We start from the raw sequence: 16,319 nt of genomic DNA, 5'->3' as shown, positions 1-16,319 counted from the left end.
ACAATGTCCTGCATCACCAAGAAAAGCATCTCTGACCCCCAGAAGATCAGATCGGTCTTTTCTGCTCTCTTCTCTGCTGTCAGCCTGAACCATACCCTTCTTGAAGTGACGAGAAATTATAACCCCTGTCCTTTGGTTATGTACCCTGCCCTTAAATTTTTTTTAAGTTTATTCATTTTGAGAGAGAGAGAGAGAGAGAGAGAGAGAGAGAGAGAGAGCAGGGTAGGGGCAGAGAGAGATGGAGACACAGAACGCGAAGGAGGCTCCAGGCTCTGAGCTGTCAGCACAGAGCCCCGACGTGGGGCTCGAACTCACGAACCACAAGATCGTGACTTGAGCTGAAGTTGGACGCTCAACCGACTGAGCCACCCAGGGGCCCCTTTACTTCTGATTAACTGTTATTCGGACGAATACAACAAAGTGTCTATTAATTACAGAGCTCTTTTACTGCTTTGGAAGATAGGTAGTAGAATAAGTTCGTTTCCCATAGCCAAGTGCCATGAATTCATAATCTGATTAAATGGGAAGACGAAGAAATCATAAATTGAATCTACTCTGTCATTTTCTTCTAATTAAACTGAGAGAGCAAGGCTACAATTTTGCAAATCAGTTAGATTGTTTATAAAGGGCTCTATACCTACCATTCATAAATCCGAACTGTTTTCCCATACAAACTAAATAACTTAAATTTGCTTCCGTTTTCAAACACACTAACCACTTTTCTTTAGCGGTAGGTGGTTTGGGTAGGTCACCTGGCAAATGTGATTTTACCACTGTATACACAACTGAAAATCAACCCTTAAATCTGACACTTTCATGAGAGGAACATGTTTTTGCTCTTAATTTCTGAGTAAGTTCTATTCCTTCTTTGATTTTAGACCACTGATTCTGAAAGATGTTTTCCATCAGCAAAATGAGTGTGTGTGTGTGTGTGTGTGTGTGTGTGTGTGTGTGAACAGAGACCTTTTGGGTCTTCTCAGTAGAATCTTCCACAAGGGATACAACTCTATAAACCTTAAGATACTTCTTATTAACCACGTTGTTGATTCCTGAGATAGTTTCAATTTCATTTATTTTGTGCAAAGTAGATAATACTGCACAGTGTATAAATGCCCCCATTCTGGGATGATAAGTGTTATAGAAACGAGAAACTGACAAAGCAATTGTTATTTAAAATAGCAAAGTATAAACACAAGACATAAAACTCAGTGGAAGCAACAATATAGGAGTTGTTGAACCAAATCAGATTAATAGTCCATCTAATTTGATTCTTGTTTTCAGCACTGACCAATACTTGATGCACTGGAAATTAAACAGGATTTATGCACCTACTCAATTGTGCATTGTTACTTTTGAAAGGAAAATTCTTCCTGGTCCTTGCAGGTGATTAACTTACACCCTGAAGCATGAGATTTTATTATCTTTAAATCACGATCTGGGCTTACAGAGCTGCAAATTTTATGTTAACAGTCATAAAATAATCCATCCCATTGTCAAACTCAGACCCAGCGTTTGTCTCAATAGCTCTCCATGGCATGAATTCTAGAAGTTATTTCAAACAAAAGAAATCATTCCTTGTGAATTTATTACCCTTCTGTTGAACTGAGTGTTGTGGCTCTTTACTATTATTGGTCATGGCAACAGAGAACTGTCCTAATTTGATTCAATGTTGTCCTCCACTCTATATTTTTATAAAAAGCTTCCATTGTCCGCTGTACAAGGTAGAAACGAAATCTCCTATCTGATGTGTGGCCTTAAAGTCATGACTCAGATTACTGTTATTTAACATACCAGAGAACACATTCATTCAAATGTTGTCTCCTTCCAGGCTGGCATTTCTAAGAAGCTGTATGCATATCCCAAACAATGCTGCTCTTACTTGGAATATTTGGGAATTTCCCTACTGGAATTCTCTTCAGAGCCAGTGGGACCCTGTTTTACATATCCTCAGACAACTCTTTGTCTTTTGATGGGGAATTTGATTTTTGGAAACAGCTAATCGTCACTCGAAGCCAAGTCTGTGGGTTAGATCTGGGTGATGTTTGGGGAAAAGAATGAGGTGTGAAAACAATGTAACAAGATTGATTTTCTAACGTGGCTCATACACTTTTCTTGACTGCAGTTCTGAAAGACCAGTTTCAAAAATCTTTTGAATTCTGGGAGCAATAATAAAAGAAGTTTGTAGCCTCCCAGAGTGACTACTTTGAATGCAACACTCATTTTGGGAATATAAATTCTGGTCTAGGTGGTAAAATGAAACTAGTTCCATTGCTTTAAAGTTAGACATTATTTTCAACATAATAATTTAGACCCAGGTCTAGGAATTCCCAAGTCTATGGAAAATCTATATACCCTTAAGCTTTACTTAATGGCCCAACTCAAAATGACCTTAAATGGCATGTTCAAACCAGGGAGCTCTAGCCTTCATAATCGTATATATTATTGGTCGTCAAACTATTAGTCTCCCCTGACTAACAGCTCATAAAGACCATTTCAATTAGGAAAGCTGGGTAGATGGGCTTTTAAAATATCTCCATCATTTCTTATATTTATAAAAGGATGTCTCCATGAAGCAAATTTTTCTTATTTTAAGGTCACTTTTAAAATTCCCTTATGTAGGGGCGCCTGGGCGACTCAGTCAGCTAAGCGTCCGACTTCAGCTCGGGTCATAATCTCACAGCTTATGAGTTCAAGGCCCGTGTCAGGCTCTGTGCTGACAGCTCAGAGCCTCGAGCCTATTTCAGATTCTGTGTCTCCCTTTCTCTCTGCCCTCCCCCAAGCGCACTCTGCCTTTTTCTCTCTCTCTCTCAAAAAAAAAAAAAAAAAAAAAAAATTAAAATTCCTTTATGTCAAAGCAGCCTTGCAGACAAATTGAAAATCTGACGCAGCTGAATTTTCTATCACACACAAACTCTGCACACCTACCAATACATGGAAAATAAAATTGACAATAATAATAATAATAATAACAATAAATGGCTGGTATTTATTCAGCGCTTCTTGTGTTCAGGCTTCTGAATCATGGCATTTATACAGTGTTTCTATATAAACAGGGAAGCCCTGTGAGGTAGGTCCTGCTGTCTGTCTTCTCCACTTAGCAGGTGAGTAAATTGAGAAGTAGCCGAGCAACGTGCATGAAGATCGGAAGTCAGAAGTGGGAAGCCTGGAATCTGAACCCACACCTACTTGCGCCCGGGGCCTTGGGGACTTTGCTGCCCTCTGAGGACCGCCCGCTCTCTCAGTGTGAGGCTGGAGGCACTTTAAAGAACCCTGAATAGATTTTCCGTGATGCCCCATGCCTTAGACCTCTTCTCCCATCCTCATTTATAAACCTTTGCTTCCTGCCTTTAAAAGAAATTATGTGCCCAGCCCGTTCGAGTTTAGTAAGGCCTTGCTCAGATCGAATTCCTCCATTCTGAAATGCTGTCTGTTTCCCGTTCTAGAGTCACAGAAAACGGGGGCACAGGTAATCAGAGTCCTGGGTCTAATGCCCGTCACGGGCTTGGACAGGCCTGCGTCTTTGTTTCTCAGGCTTAGGAATTTCCAATGCTCTCTTCTCAGCTACTGCCTTCTGCCCCTTTACCTTTCAGTCACGTTTATGACTTTTTCGTCGGAAATGTCTTCAGTTTCCCCTCCTTTAAATTATAGAGCCCAAAATGGCATAAGTTATTCCAGGGTCTGACCGGTGTCGTTTTTGCAACACTCTGTGCTCCCGTTCACGCCTTCGATCCCAGGGTTCTTGCACGGCAGAGTCGCCCCCGGCTGGGTCCGTCACCTGTCCATGGGACCAGGTGAAGCAAGTGAAGGGACAGCTGGAAAAGCCTGATATGGAGCGAAGCTTCCCAAACACTCTGTGGGCCCTAGATTCCCCTGAGGGTCTCTGGCCAGTCCCTGGGGTGCGGGTTAGGGGGGGCGGTGGGAGTCGGCAGCCTTTTAAACCTTGTACCACCACCCCACCTCAGTTAAGTCATTGCAGCTTTGCTCTCAGCGGTCTACTACGTAAGGGCTGGCATACAGTTTTCTTGGGGGATGACAAGAGGTTGTAGTTCTAGAGGCACAGATATTTGACAATCACTCAGGATAGAAAAAGCCTAGAAGCCTTCGAACGAGACGGAGAAGCGATTGAGGACGGTCTGCCCCTGCCAGCCTCTCGTCTCTGTGGGCGGATCATTTAATCTCTCTGCCTAGAGACCATCTAGAAAATGGGCTAAATATTATCTTGTAGGTTGTTAGGAGAAGGAGGAGTAGGAACACCTGGAAAATGCCTGGCCTCCTATGTGACACACAGAAGCTCCTCGACAGCAAGATGCCTTTTGTATTTGTGTTATGATTGGAAAAGATTCAGTATCTTGCTGACGATGTGTCCGTGTTATCATTCTGAAGTATGAAGGCTAGAATATTTATTTACTATGACTGAGTGTTTTTATTTTTGGTAGATGTCAATTTTATTCAGGCCCAGAGTCACGATAATTAATATGCCGGATTAGAAGGTATATAGTATATTTAAGCTGGAACATAGTAATTGGGAGGAACGTTGCTCATCCTAGGACTCCGTTTTCATAGGTGGAGCCAGCGTTAACGGGCTGTTTCTATTTTTGATTATGTTCCATAAGAAGCAGCCAACTTTAGAATACAGTCTTCAAGCTTTTCAAGTACGGTGACATATTTCACTTTGATCTGTGTTCATCTTTCTGCTCTCAGCACCAAGGCTTGTGCCTGACGTGGAGCAGGTCTTGGGCAGCCCTGGGTGGGCTTTTGACTTTGGCTGCAAAGTAGCAAGGGCAAGAGCTATCGGTCGAGGGGAGCGAAACCCTATCTGGTGAAGTGAATGTATTGCAGTGAGAACACGTACCAAAATGCGTAGCTAGGGAGGGGTTAATAAAACTCGCCCACGAGAACATAGACAATAAACATGATGCTGTGGTTGATGCAGTTCGTCCTTGACAACAATGACGTTAGAAGTGAGGAGGTCAACGCTGTGCCATGACTCGTGGGGAAGGAGGTGGTTTAAGGGAGCAGGTCAAGCATATACTGCTAGGCCCAGAGCAGGGATTGAGGACGGTAAAGGTCAACTCTGGGCTTGGGCAACTTGTTGCCTACGTGACACTTTTCCTCTTTAGTGAAATGTTTATGGCCGAGCATCCTTTGAGGGATAAGGTATGGGGGTTGAGAGAACACGTTCGCATAGAGTGATGTTTTAGAACTCTAAATCTGATTGCCCGTCCTCTACTGACGCCCCTTCGGTGGCTTCCTTCTGTACTGAGAATAAAATCTAGCTCCTTTCAGTGTTCTGCAGGGTCTCCGTGATTCAGCCCCCGTCTGTCTTCCTGGCTTCACCTCAAACCGTGCTTCCTCTCTTCATTCAGCTCCAGTCACGCTGACCTCTGACTCCAATTCAAAGAGACATTTCTGTCCTGGGAGGCTTTGGGCTTGCTGTCCTGTGGCCTGGTGGGCTTTCCCTCAGGCTCTCTCTGTCTTGCAAGTCCCTGGTCTTCCTTTAGCTCTGCAAGGTTCCCTCTTCAAAGAGGGCTTTGTAGACCACCCTACCAAGTCCCTTCCTTTATTTCCTTCCGAATGCTTAGATTCTCCAAGATCTTGGTCATTTATTAGTTTACATTTTCGCTATTGGTCTCCCGGACAAAAGGTAAAAGCTTCTTTTAAGTTCAGGGGATATATCTGCCTACTCTCCACTGCGCCCTCGGAGCCTGGCACGGTGCTCGGCCCAGACCACATGCCCGGGGAAATTTGCCAAATGAATACATGAATGAGGGAACGGGGACAAACAGAGCTCGGCTGGAGCACTGTGGTTACTCGGAATTGTGACTATTATTATCATGTAGCATTTTATGATTGTACCTTTAGATCTTTCAGAATAGGGAAATAATTTATAATATGTAAAAAAATTATAACACTGAAAAAGTGTACATGTGCATACGAATGGCTATTATTTTTCCTCGTCACCACTTAAAGTGGAAAAGAAATGGTTTTTTACGTGTCTGTGTACAATGGGAAGGTAGGTTGGTAAATTTCCCATGCGTGCCTGCAAGGTTACATTGCAAATATCCACTCACGTGTAACATCAGAGAGCCATTCCTTCTAACCTGGAGAGGGTATTTGTAATTTTGCTGCAATTTGTATACACACAATAGATAGTTGTACATTAACAGACATTCAACCGTTCCAGCAAAATTCCTACCGCCAAAGAGAAAACACACACACACACACAGACACAAAAACGTCACAGTAAGCTGTAAAAAAAGTGCTTGGTTTTTTAAATGTAGAAATGGCAATTCGCAGCGTTTATATAAATTGCCGTATACTGAGGGCTGCAGCTCTGAGAATGAACAGTAGGAAAAGTTGCAGTGATGAGCAAATCTGAGGACACTTGTTTTGAAAGTAAAGGCTTAGTCAGTATTATGGCATTCTGGCAATCTGCATAACATTAACCAGAGCGCTTTGTATTGGGATTGAGACTTTATGTATTGATTTTCTCCTATGTAAGATGCTCTGACTAGAATTCTATTTAACATCCTCAAAAAGAAACTTAACTTAGGTGAAATAAGGAGAATTCATTTTTTTCAAAGTCCCTCTTACGTGTGGGGCATATTAATCTAAATAATATCAACATGACTATTTCATCCAATGGCTGGATGGATCCACTAATTTGTAACTTCTCTTTTTTTGCTATTGGATCTAATATTTTGTACCTCATTTTTTGGCTATAATTTCACGCACATTCTGTGAATCTATAAATATACAGAAGTGGGAAATGGAATCAGCAGAAAATATAAATATCTTCAAAAGGAGTGAGATAAACTAGGAAGTATGAGATCCATAGTGAGAGAGTACAGGAGAGCTGGAAATTTTAAGGTTAAATAACAAATAGTTCACTTTTCCAAAGAAGACATCCAGATGGCCAACAGACACATGAAATGATGCTCAACGTCACTCCTCGTCAGGGAAGTACAAATCAAAAACCACACTGAGATATCACCTCACGCCAGTCAGAGTGGCTAAAATGAACAAATCAGGAGACTATGGATGCTGGCGAGGATGTGGAAAAACGGGAACCCTCTTGCACTGTTGGTGGGCATGCAAACTGGTGCAGCTGCTCTGGAAAACAGTGTGGAGGTTCCTCAGAAAATTAAAAATAGATCTACCCTATGACCCAGCAATAGCACTGCTAGGAATTTACCCAAGGGATACAGGAGTACTGATGCATAGGGGCACTTGTACCCCAATGTTTATAGCAGCACTCTCAACAATAGCCAAATGATGGAAAGAGCCTAAATGTCCGTCAACTGATGAATAAAGAAATTGTGGTTTATATACACAACGGAATACTACTTGGCAATGAGAAAGAATGAAATCTGGCCATTTGCAGCAATGGATGGAACTGGAGGGTATTATGCTAAGTGAAATGAGTCAGGCAGAGAAAGACAGATACCATATGTTTTCACTCCTATGTGGATCCTGAGAAACTTACCAGAAGACCAGGGGGGAGGAGAAGGGGGAAAAAAGTTACAGAGAGGGAGGGAGGCAAACCATAAGAGACTCTTAAATACACTGAGGGTTGTATTGAGGGTTGATGGGGGTGGGGGAGAGGGGAAAATGGGTGATGGGCATTGAGGAGGGCACTTGTTGGGATGAGCACTGGGTGTTGTATGGAAGCCAATTTGACAATAAATTATATTAAAAAAACCCAAAAAGCAAAAACCAAGCACCCCCCCTCCCCAAATAGTTGAGTTTTCCCACAATGTCATACCTTTAGAATGTGAAAAACAGAGTTGCCTTAGAACAAGAGTGGAATGAAATTTCTTATGCATTTGTTTTTTGCATTCTCTTTTGTTTTCTGCATCAGTGTATTCAGTAGATATTTTCCCTGATGAAAAACTAATTCATACAATTGCTTTAGAGCTGTGGGAAGGGGGTGGATATTTGTGGATGAAAGAGAGTTTTTGTAGGTGAATGGAAGGAAGGCCGGAGCCCCAAGCCACACTGAGCCAAGTAATAGTCAAATTTGGACTTGCTATGACATCCTGTCCAGTGCTTACAGATTCAGTCCCGTCTCTCTGAGGTGACCTGCCTGAGAAGTCTATGAGGCAAAACACAACTTTGATAATCGGAGACCAAAGAGACTCAATCCTTGAGTATTTATAACAGAAAGGACCAGTATTTAAGATATTCTGAAGTATACATTTTTTTAAGTGGCATTTTCATTTTCAAATGAAATGCTGTGGTTTATTTATGTATTTATTTAGCAAGCTAACGTCCTAATGATACTGTGATGAGGCTAGAATTTAAGTCAGTTGGCATCTCCTCGGCTAAGGCCAAGGGGATGGGGTGTGGGGGAGAGGGCAATTTCAGGGGGGGATGTGGAGAAATAGGAAGTTGGCTCAGGATTAAGAGTGTGCTGTGGGGCGCCTGGGTGGCTCAGTCGGTTAAGCGTCTGACTCTTGATTTCCACTCGGGTCGTGATCTCACGATTCATGGGTTCCGGCCCCACATCGGGCTCTGTGCTGACAGCGCGGAGCCTGCTTGGGATTCTCCCTCTCCCTCTCTCTGCCCGTCCCCAGCTCGCACTCCCTCCCTCTCTCAAAGGAAATAAATAAACTTAAAAAAAAAAAAAAAAAAGAAAGACCGTGCTGTGACTAACGCACAGAGCCAATGATCAGCAAGTGGACAATATCTCACAAAAGGCCCAGAGGATGCCACTCTGGTCTTCCTTCAGGTATGAACAAATATTTCCCCCACAGATAGCTTTGTTGAGGATTTACTTTTTCTTTTTCCACAAAGACGATAGCGCAGAAATGCTAAAGTGATCTTTTATGCTTTTAAATGACCATCATAGGCTGCAGTAAGATGGCCACACTCCATCACAGTACCACACAATTGCATGTTACCTTGGATACAAGGCTGGCTCTGTAGGCCGCTAGTTGCTTCAGGTACTCCTTCTTAGCAGCCTCGGTTTTCTTTTTATAGACCTGTAACAACACAAAGAGTCTTAAATTAGAAAGTGCATCTGCTTTTGTTTCCAGAGAACTACAATGCAGAATGATAATTGCACGCACACACATACACACAATTATATAATCGTATATGTCTCCCCAAAGATTATGTTTTCTTACTGGAGCAGATTTCTAAGAAGTATGGCAATAGGCTAGATGAGAAGAAGATTAAGAGTAAAATTTTCCATTTACATTAAGCGTATGAAAGGATTTATCTGGGTTACTTTGAGAGTGGAGGTAGTTGGCTTAGAAAGATGCTATTGATGAAGGTTCCCAGGGAAACCACAAGCGAGTGAAGAAGCCATTCATATTTGTATAATGGGCAGATAATTCTACAGTGCATTAAAATCTTGGTATAGACGTTCCATGCTAAATATAAAAACAAGGACGGACTTCAAAGATGACCGATGCTGTTCAAAAAGTAAATCAAAGGAACAGTTACAAAGTTTGCAGGTTCATCACTATTTTAACATTTAGAGCCTTGAAGTTCCATTTTCAAAGACTCAGGAGTCAGCTGCGGCAGTCAAAGACACGTTTGGGAGTAGACTGGGGACCCCGAGTGGCCGAGGACGGCAGGCAATGCCATGCCGCGCAGCCTGCTCTGGTCCTGCCCTTTCCAACGAAGACACTGGATGACAAGGATCTGTGCACCCCTCACGGTGAAAAGGTAAAAATGTTCTGAAATGCATTTCATTTTACAGAAGCTTTTCAGTTTTCAGAGGGAATCATCTTGAAAATAAAAGCAAAATCATCCCAAATTGAGCCAAAGTACTGAAAAATGACTTGCTGGTATGCTAAAGGTCACATCGCTAAGTTAAACAGAAAGGAGTCATTAGAGTCGAAAATGAAAGACTAGCAAAGTGAACACGCATGGTTGTCGGCTACCATGAAGTTGATTCTTTCAAGGCTTTAGAATCTGTTTTTGGCAACCTTTTGAAATCGGCCTTAAAGAATAAAATATTTTTCACCATTTACTGTGTAAATGGAAATGTATTTTCATCCATACAACTATTTTAAATTTCCCACGTCTTGAATTTCACAGCGGGGAATGAGGCTTGGCTAATATTTTGTAATGCTGAGCTCAAAAACCGACACAGATCAGGATTGAAAAGTGGCTTTCGAATTAGTCAGCGTAGTTAAATATAAATGATGTCTAAAGATGAAATACCTGCCCATGTTGGCAGCGGAGGTCAATTTATGGTTTCTAATGCCAAAGGTGGTTTGCCGAGCCCAGTCCCTGACTGTAAAATTCAAGATCTGAGAAATATTATTTGCTCATGAATATATTAATTAAAGCAGAACATTTAAGGTAAACAAATGACTAACCTTGTCAACAAAATTATAAAAGCCCCTATGAAATGAATGTGCTAATTGTTTTTCGGTTGGGAGGTCTGCAGCCTAGACTTCTGTATTTTGGTATAATAAAAGGCAATCATGATAAGGCAATTATGAATCCATACAATATCATCATATAACCCTTGTGCCATCTTTACTAACTATAAAACCAAAGAAACGTAAAAGAAGTTTGTTAGTAAAAAGCCAATAAATTCCTTGGTTCAAGTACAAGAGTATTGGGAATTCACTAAGCTAATTATTGGAAGTCAAATTCAGATTCTCTTTTGAAAATTCGCACGTGAAAGCAAATAAATGCCGGCATGCAACAAATGCCACTGTGTATATTATACGTCTCGGTTCAGCCACCGTCAGTCAGAGACACAGAGCTCTCCTGCTTTTTATTGATTTCTTTTTTTTCTTGAGAGACAGATTTCTGTTTATAGTTTTCCCTTCAACCTCTGCTCCAAGACATGATTTATAATTCGTGATCTTCAACTGACACTGTTTACATTTGCTTTTAATACCTTAAAGCTGTTTTGAGAGGGTTTTGTCCCCACATAGACAGAGATGCTATTCAGGCCTCTGAAGCAAATATTTAGTAAATATGTCTTCGATGGTAATATCCACTTGTACACCCAAAACATTTCCATCATGTTTTCATTAACACGCTCCTCCAACTGACCCCCAGTCAGCTAATGAGGATTCGCTGAGCTCCTAAAGGCGAATACAACATCCTTTGGTCCATAGCGTTGACCGAAGCATCATTTTCTAAGCAGCAGTAGATACGATGGTGTTGTCAGAAGGCCTGATTATAGCATCTATCATCTTTCCTGCATTTGGTTTCTACTGAAACAGCAACAGTGTTACTCCAGTGCCGTCCCTTTGCTGGGCTCCCGGGAGTCAACCTCACACAAAGTGTTAACTTTCCTGAAATTTGTTGATTAACAACCAATGGAGAAAGGTGGCTAACTCGGTATGTTTTGGGCTGGATATGTGCCCCCTGGTTTCACTCTGGGATCGCTGTTGTTACAGGATACCTGACTAGCATTCAGAGCGCCCTGTTTTCTAGAAATGGCTCCCTATTGCCTACTGATGATTGGCTATGTGGGATCATCGCAATGGTGGCCAGATAGCACTTTAGAAAAGAGTAAACTCATCACGTCATATTACGTGGATTGATGGGTCTGCTCTTTCCTGCATAGCTGCAGATGTTCAGAAGGAGGATTCAAAGGGTGGTCATTTCAAGAGGTCTCTTTCTGTAGTTGCGGTTAAAGGGGAGTAGCCCAGAGTGAAATTAAAATCTGAGGTGGTTTCCCTGACAGTAATTTAGAACCTTCACCTTTGAGAACTACCTAATGGCTCCATTATTATATAACCTGTATGTCTTACTGATGCTACCTTCTAAACTTGCACATGGATGCTTTCTGAATTCTAGATTTGACGGATACGTCCGAAGAAAGGCCTTGGATGTGTGAGAGAATGATGAAACTGTGTAAGAATTCCTCATACAGGTGAAGTGGGAAACTCTTACTTTAGAACAGTTACTTAAAACTCCCCAGTAAAAAGTTCCTCAAAAATGTTTCAAAGCCTGTATTCATGGATGCAGAAAGTCTCCTACTTGCAGAAACCGAAGATGATGCTGACTGCACTTGGCAATGAACAAGCCTTGCAGGGATCAAACCATCTAACCTAGGAAGATGGGTCTGATTTATGTCAAAGTCAAGTCTGGGAAAGAAACAGTTTCTCTCTCTCTTTCTCTCAGGGAAACACAAATATTTTAAAGATATGTGGTTCACACAGTAAATATTAGTACTCGGGTGAGCTACAAAATGGCTTCCAAATGGTCGACAGCTGTTTGAAATAAAGTGCAAAGTTGGCCAGATGAGGATTTAAAAATCATAATACATCATTTATCATTTTCCCCAGCTCATCCAAACACTTTTGAATCCATCCTGTCCTAACTTAGTTATAGGCTGTGGTTTGTTATTCTAAGAGAGCTACCATATCCTATCTAAGGACTGCATCTTAGTGGCTAAACTAAAACATAAATGATGGCTAATCTAAAGCATACGTAGATAGACGTCAAATAGCATTTCTGGAGAATCCAAACTCTGTTCATATAATCTAGTGATTCACGGATTCATTTTTGAAATGCACTAAATACCAACATCAACACATGTTTTTATAGGCTGTTAATCCCTAATTAAAATCAGCAGTTCAGTATCAGTGAAAATGATAAACTCAAATAGGAAAAAAGTCTAGTATAGTCTGTCATTTTCCTTTTTTACTTTCTGTTCCTTTCCCAAACAATCCATCTAACTCATAGAAAAAAAGGAAAATCTAAATACCGTTTAATTCCTTCTTCCTTCCTTCTTTTCTGCTCTGGCCCTTAGTTAATCTCCATAGTCATAGTTTATTTCAACCAAGCCTTTACAGTAATAATAAGAGAAAAATGTATAATTCTTCCAATTCTGTATTCTATTCAAACACTACAAAAAGAAAAAAAAAACCCTAAAGGCATTTTTTTTTTGGTTGACTTCAAATGTAGGGTTATTTTTCTTTTTTGTCCCCACTACCAGTCCATATTTATAGAAAATGCTTAGAAGTACAGTTGTGTATAAGAAATAATAATTTAATCACAATTCCCTGTTGTATCCTTTAGAAATTAACGTTTTCAGCTTCTTTCAATACTGTTATTATTTAAGACAGAGCAAGTGCATCTGTATTTTATATAGAACTTAGTACTTACATGTGGTTAAATTTCCATCATGTGTCACTTGCTCAGCGTTTTCTTAAGCATTCCGGAACTCAAAGAAATTTATAAAGTAGTATTCAAAGGAACGAAAACATCATACAACGTGACAAAAGTCTTACTATCAATTCTTTGGCTGACCATCTGATCCATCTAAATGGTCTATACAACAACGTGTACAGAATGGTAGGCAAGCTCTTTTCTGAAAACAATGACTACACAATATACGTGCTGATTTACTAAATGAGGATGGTTGGGGCAAGTAGGATGTCATTCAGTTATACTTAACGATTCGTTGAGTGCCTACTACGTGCCGGCTGTGACGTGAGGCACAGATGCTACGGAATCAAAAAAGGCATTAAAAACATGCCTCTACTGTCTGCATTTTGTGTGTGGGTCAGGCTGTCTGTAAATTTAGAGTCTTTAATTCTTTTGACAAGAAGGTTGCAGTGGTATTACTACTCTCATTTTACAGATAAGAAAACACAGACTGCAATGGATAGTTCTTTTACCCAATATCCTTCAACAAATCTAGCAAAACCACGAGGTGAACCAAACTGACCCAGTATCAAAGATCCACCTTTGTTTCCTCAGTGGCTCCTCCTAGCTGCCGGGGAACTCCCCTCGATGAGTCAGACACCCCACTGTACTGTCTACAGCTGAAGCCCCGGGACACAGGGCCTTGCTTGGGACATCTACTATGTGCCCAGGAAACATTTGCGACCGAGTGTAGACCCTCTGGTTCCTGATCTCTCCTTTTGTGAGTGTCAGCATGAGTGCTCGTGATAAAGTACCGAATTACATCTTCTACACTGAAATGCACATCAGTGGAAACAGAGGATTTGATACACAGATATGTCACCCGACCACTTCAAGTATTTTCACCAATAACACATAAAGCACAACCAGCTCGAATGAGTATTTTGCTCAAGTTCTCTCTCCATCAGCGCCATGGAAACTTTCAAGTGCGATGTGTTTCCACTGTGTATGAGCAAAGGATATTTCTACATCTGTACTACGTACGTTCATGCCTGCATGCAATAATCCCGTTATGTACCGACAGTTATATGTGTGTACATACATATATACACACACACACACATATATATACCTGCATATATATATACCTGCATTTTAGAAGCAAAACATGCTCATCATTTCATCTCACAATTTTAATTGCTCAGTGTCACATTCTCATGAATTAAAATGTTCTTATATTCTACAGTTTATAAATGAACAATTGTTTCACGTATCTTGTACTCCTAGTCGAAAAAAAAAAAGGCCAAGTGCATTAGCGTTTATAAGGAAGTGGCTGAGATAAACACACGTGTGCATGTTACAGTGCCACAGGATTTTAGTTAACCTTAAGTGGTGTTGACGCAAAATCCAAATTTTACTGCAAGATAAGGGGGAGAAAACCCCGGCAGCATTTATGTAGTGGGTGTTGGAGCACCAACGAGGAGTAAATGATTTGATTCCATGGGCTCAGAGGATTTGTCAGCTGCCTCATAAGTATAATTCTGGCTCTTCATATCCCTGCTGCTTCTAATTTAGCAGGACAGGCTCATAATTGAAGCAAATTAACTATTTACACTTGCCGCTTCTACCAGGGGAAGAGGACACGGCAGCAGGAAAGAATGAGTAGGAAATTACATTCTTGCCACTCGTGTCAGATCTGCCCTTATATAAACACATTAACAGTAATTTCATGAGGCGTCAAACATAGGAATAAATACTGAGGGATAAAATAATGAGGTGTTGCTATTGAGCTGAACTGCTGTGGCTAATATCCTTGGATATGAATTATGCATCCTGAAAGAAGGCATATGTTACAGTATTCCAACAGTTTCCCTGCAAGTGATATCTGCTCATTAGGTTCTGGATCTGGAGGTAAATCGACTCTCCTCTTCCATGCACGACGGGACCAACGTTTACAAAAATATACTCCCTGGGCACCGTGGGCTGTGGTTTCTCCGAACACACCAAACTCTGAACAGGCCTTCCACTCCATTTTTAGCATAACAGCATGTTTATTTAGCTCTCTGGCCGAAGCTTTAAAGCCATTTAATGTAATGTAAACAAGAACATTTTGTTTGTAATTTGCTAAATGTATTACAGCCCGCCTGTGTCTCCAATTAGGAACTTGAGGTTCATTTAGTAATTTACATCTGGTTCTGATTTAAGGTGACTTTCCTTTTCCACTTAAGAGCTGACTTTCTGTGGCTAAAAAGGACCCGAGAATCCTTTATCGTTCCTCGAACCAATCCCTCTTGCTTCAACGCTGGACAGACTCCTTAATTTAGTAGGGCTTGGTTCGTTCTCTATTGTCACTGTGGACCCAGATCTTACAGTGCGGTGACCGGAATCAGAGAATTCAGAAATCACGGGGACAGACAAGAAATTTAGCGGAGACCTCCTAAAAAAGATGCCGAGGGCTGCTGAAACTCCAAGGAGCCTAATATACAGGGCGTGATATTGTTAAGTTATTATTTTTCATTCTCCGTAGGTTCCAGTCAGTGGAAGATAAGTAGCAAAGACCAGCATCACAGCAATACTTCTGCTTTATTTCCCTTTCTCCATCTGGTGCCTTCTGAACAGCTTAGCATGCTTCCGAAATGGGCTCTCCATTGTCTTACGATTCATTAGCATTTAAAACCTCTGGTAGGCATCGCAAACGCGATTCTGCTTCCATTCGGGGTTCAGCACCATCTTCCAAAGGATGAAAATGGAGAGATCTCGGATATGTGACGTGTGTTCAGTGGTGTTGGTGGGGATGATTCATAAGGGAGGTTTTGTGTTCCCGGGGGACTTTTGTCACTTCTTTCGGCTTCCTTTTGGTTCTTCTTCTTTGAGAGATTCCTCACAGAAACCGAAGTGCATATAGTTGCTCACTCACCATGGATTCTGAAAATAAAGATCCGCCCTTCTGCTGTGCTTTCTCATTCCCGCCCACCCTCCACAATGAGGAAGCATGTGACATAAACATACAGCGGCTCTATTAGTCATGTTCTCTCTGGCTGTCAAGAAAACATTCAATCGTAATCTCACTAATAGCTGTTTTTCCTTAAATATTGTAATTTTCTGAGCCCCTAATAAATCATCAATAATTTTGTCCATTTTTCCACAGTTTGTGTTTATATCTGTAGCTGTTCATAATTGTGGGCTATTATGACAACGGGATTTGTGAACAATTGTGGCACGTGAAATCCTAGCTTCCTCCCCGA

At 41.2% G+C, this 16,319-nt stretch overlaps 1 protein-coding gene across 2 annotated transcripts in view; it reads right to left on the bottom strand.

Moving 5' to 3' along the window:
* TOX (thymocyte selection associated high mobility group box) overlaps positions 1–16,319 on the bottom strand; it is a 302,110-nt gene that overhangs the window by 10,988 nt on the left and 274,803 nt on the right. For both annotated transcript variants that reach the window (XM_049633380.1, XM_049633379.1), the window contains one exon: positions 8,904–8,984. In XM_049633380.1, coding sequence (XP_049489337.1) covers positions 8,904–8,984 — 81 coding nt within the window. The remainder of the gene's footprint in view (positions 1–8,903; positions 8,985–16,319) is intronic.

The sequence above is a fragment of the Panthera uncia genome, chromosome F2 (assembly GCF_023721935.1).
Source record: "Panthera uncia isolate 11264 chromosome F2, Puncia_PCG_1.0, whole genome shotgun sequence".
NCBI lineage: Eukaryota > Metazoa > Chordata > Mammalia > Carnivora > Felidae > Panthera > Panthera uncia.
This window is presented reverse-complemented; position numbering and strand designations above follow the sequence as displayed.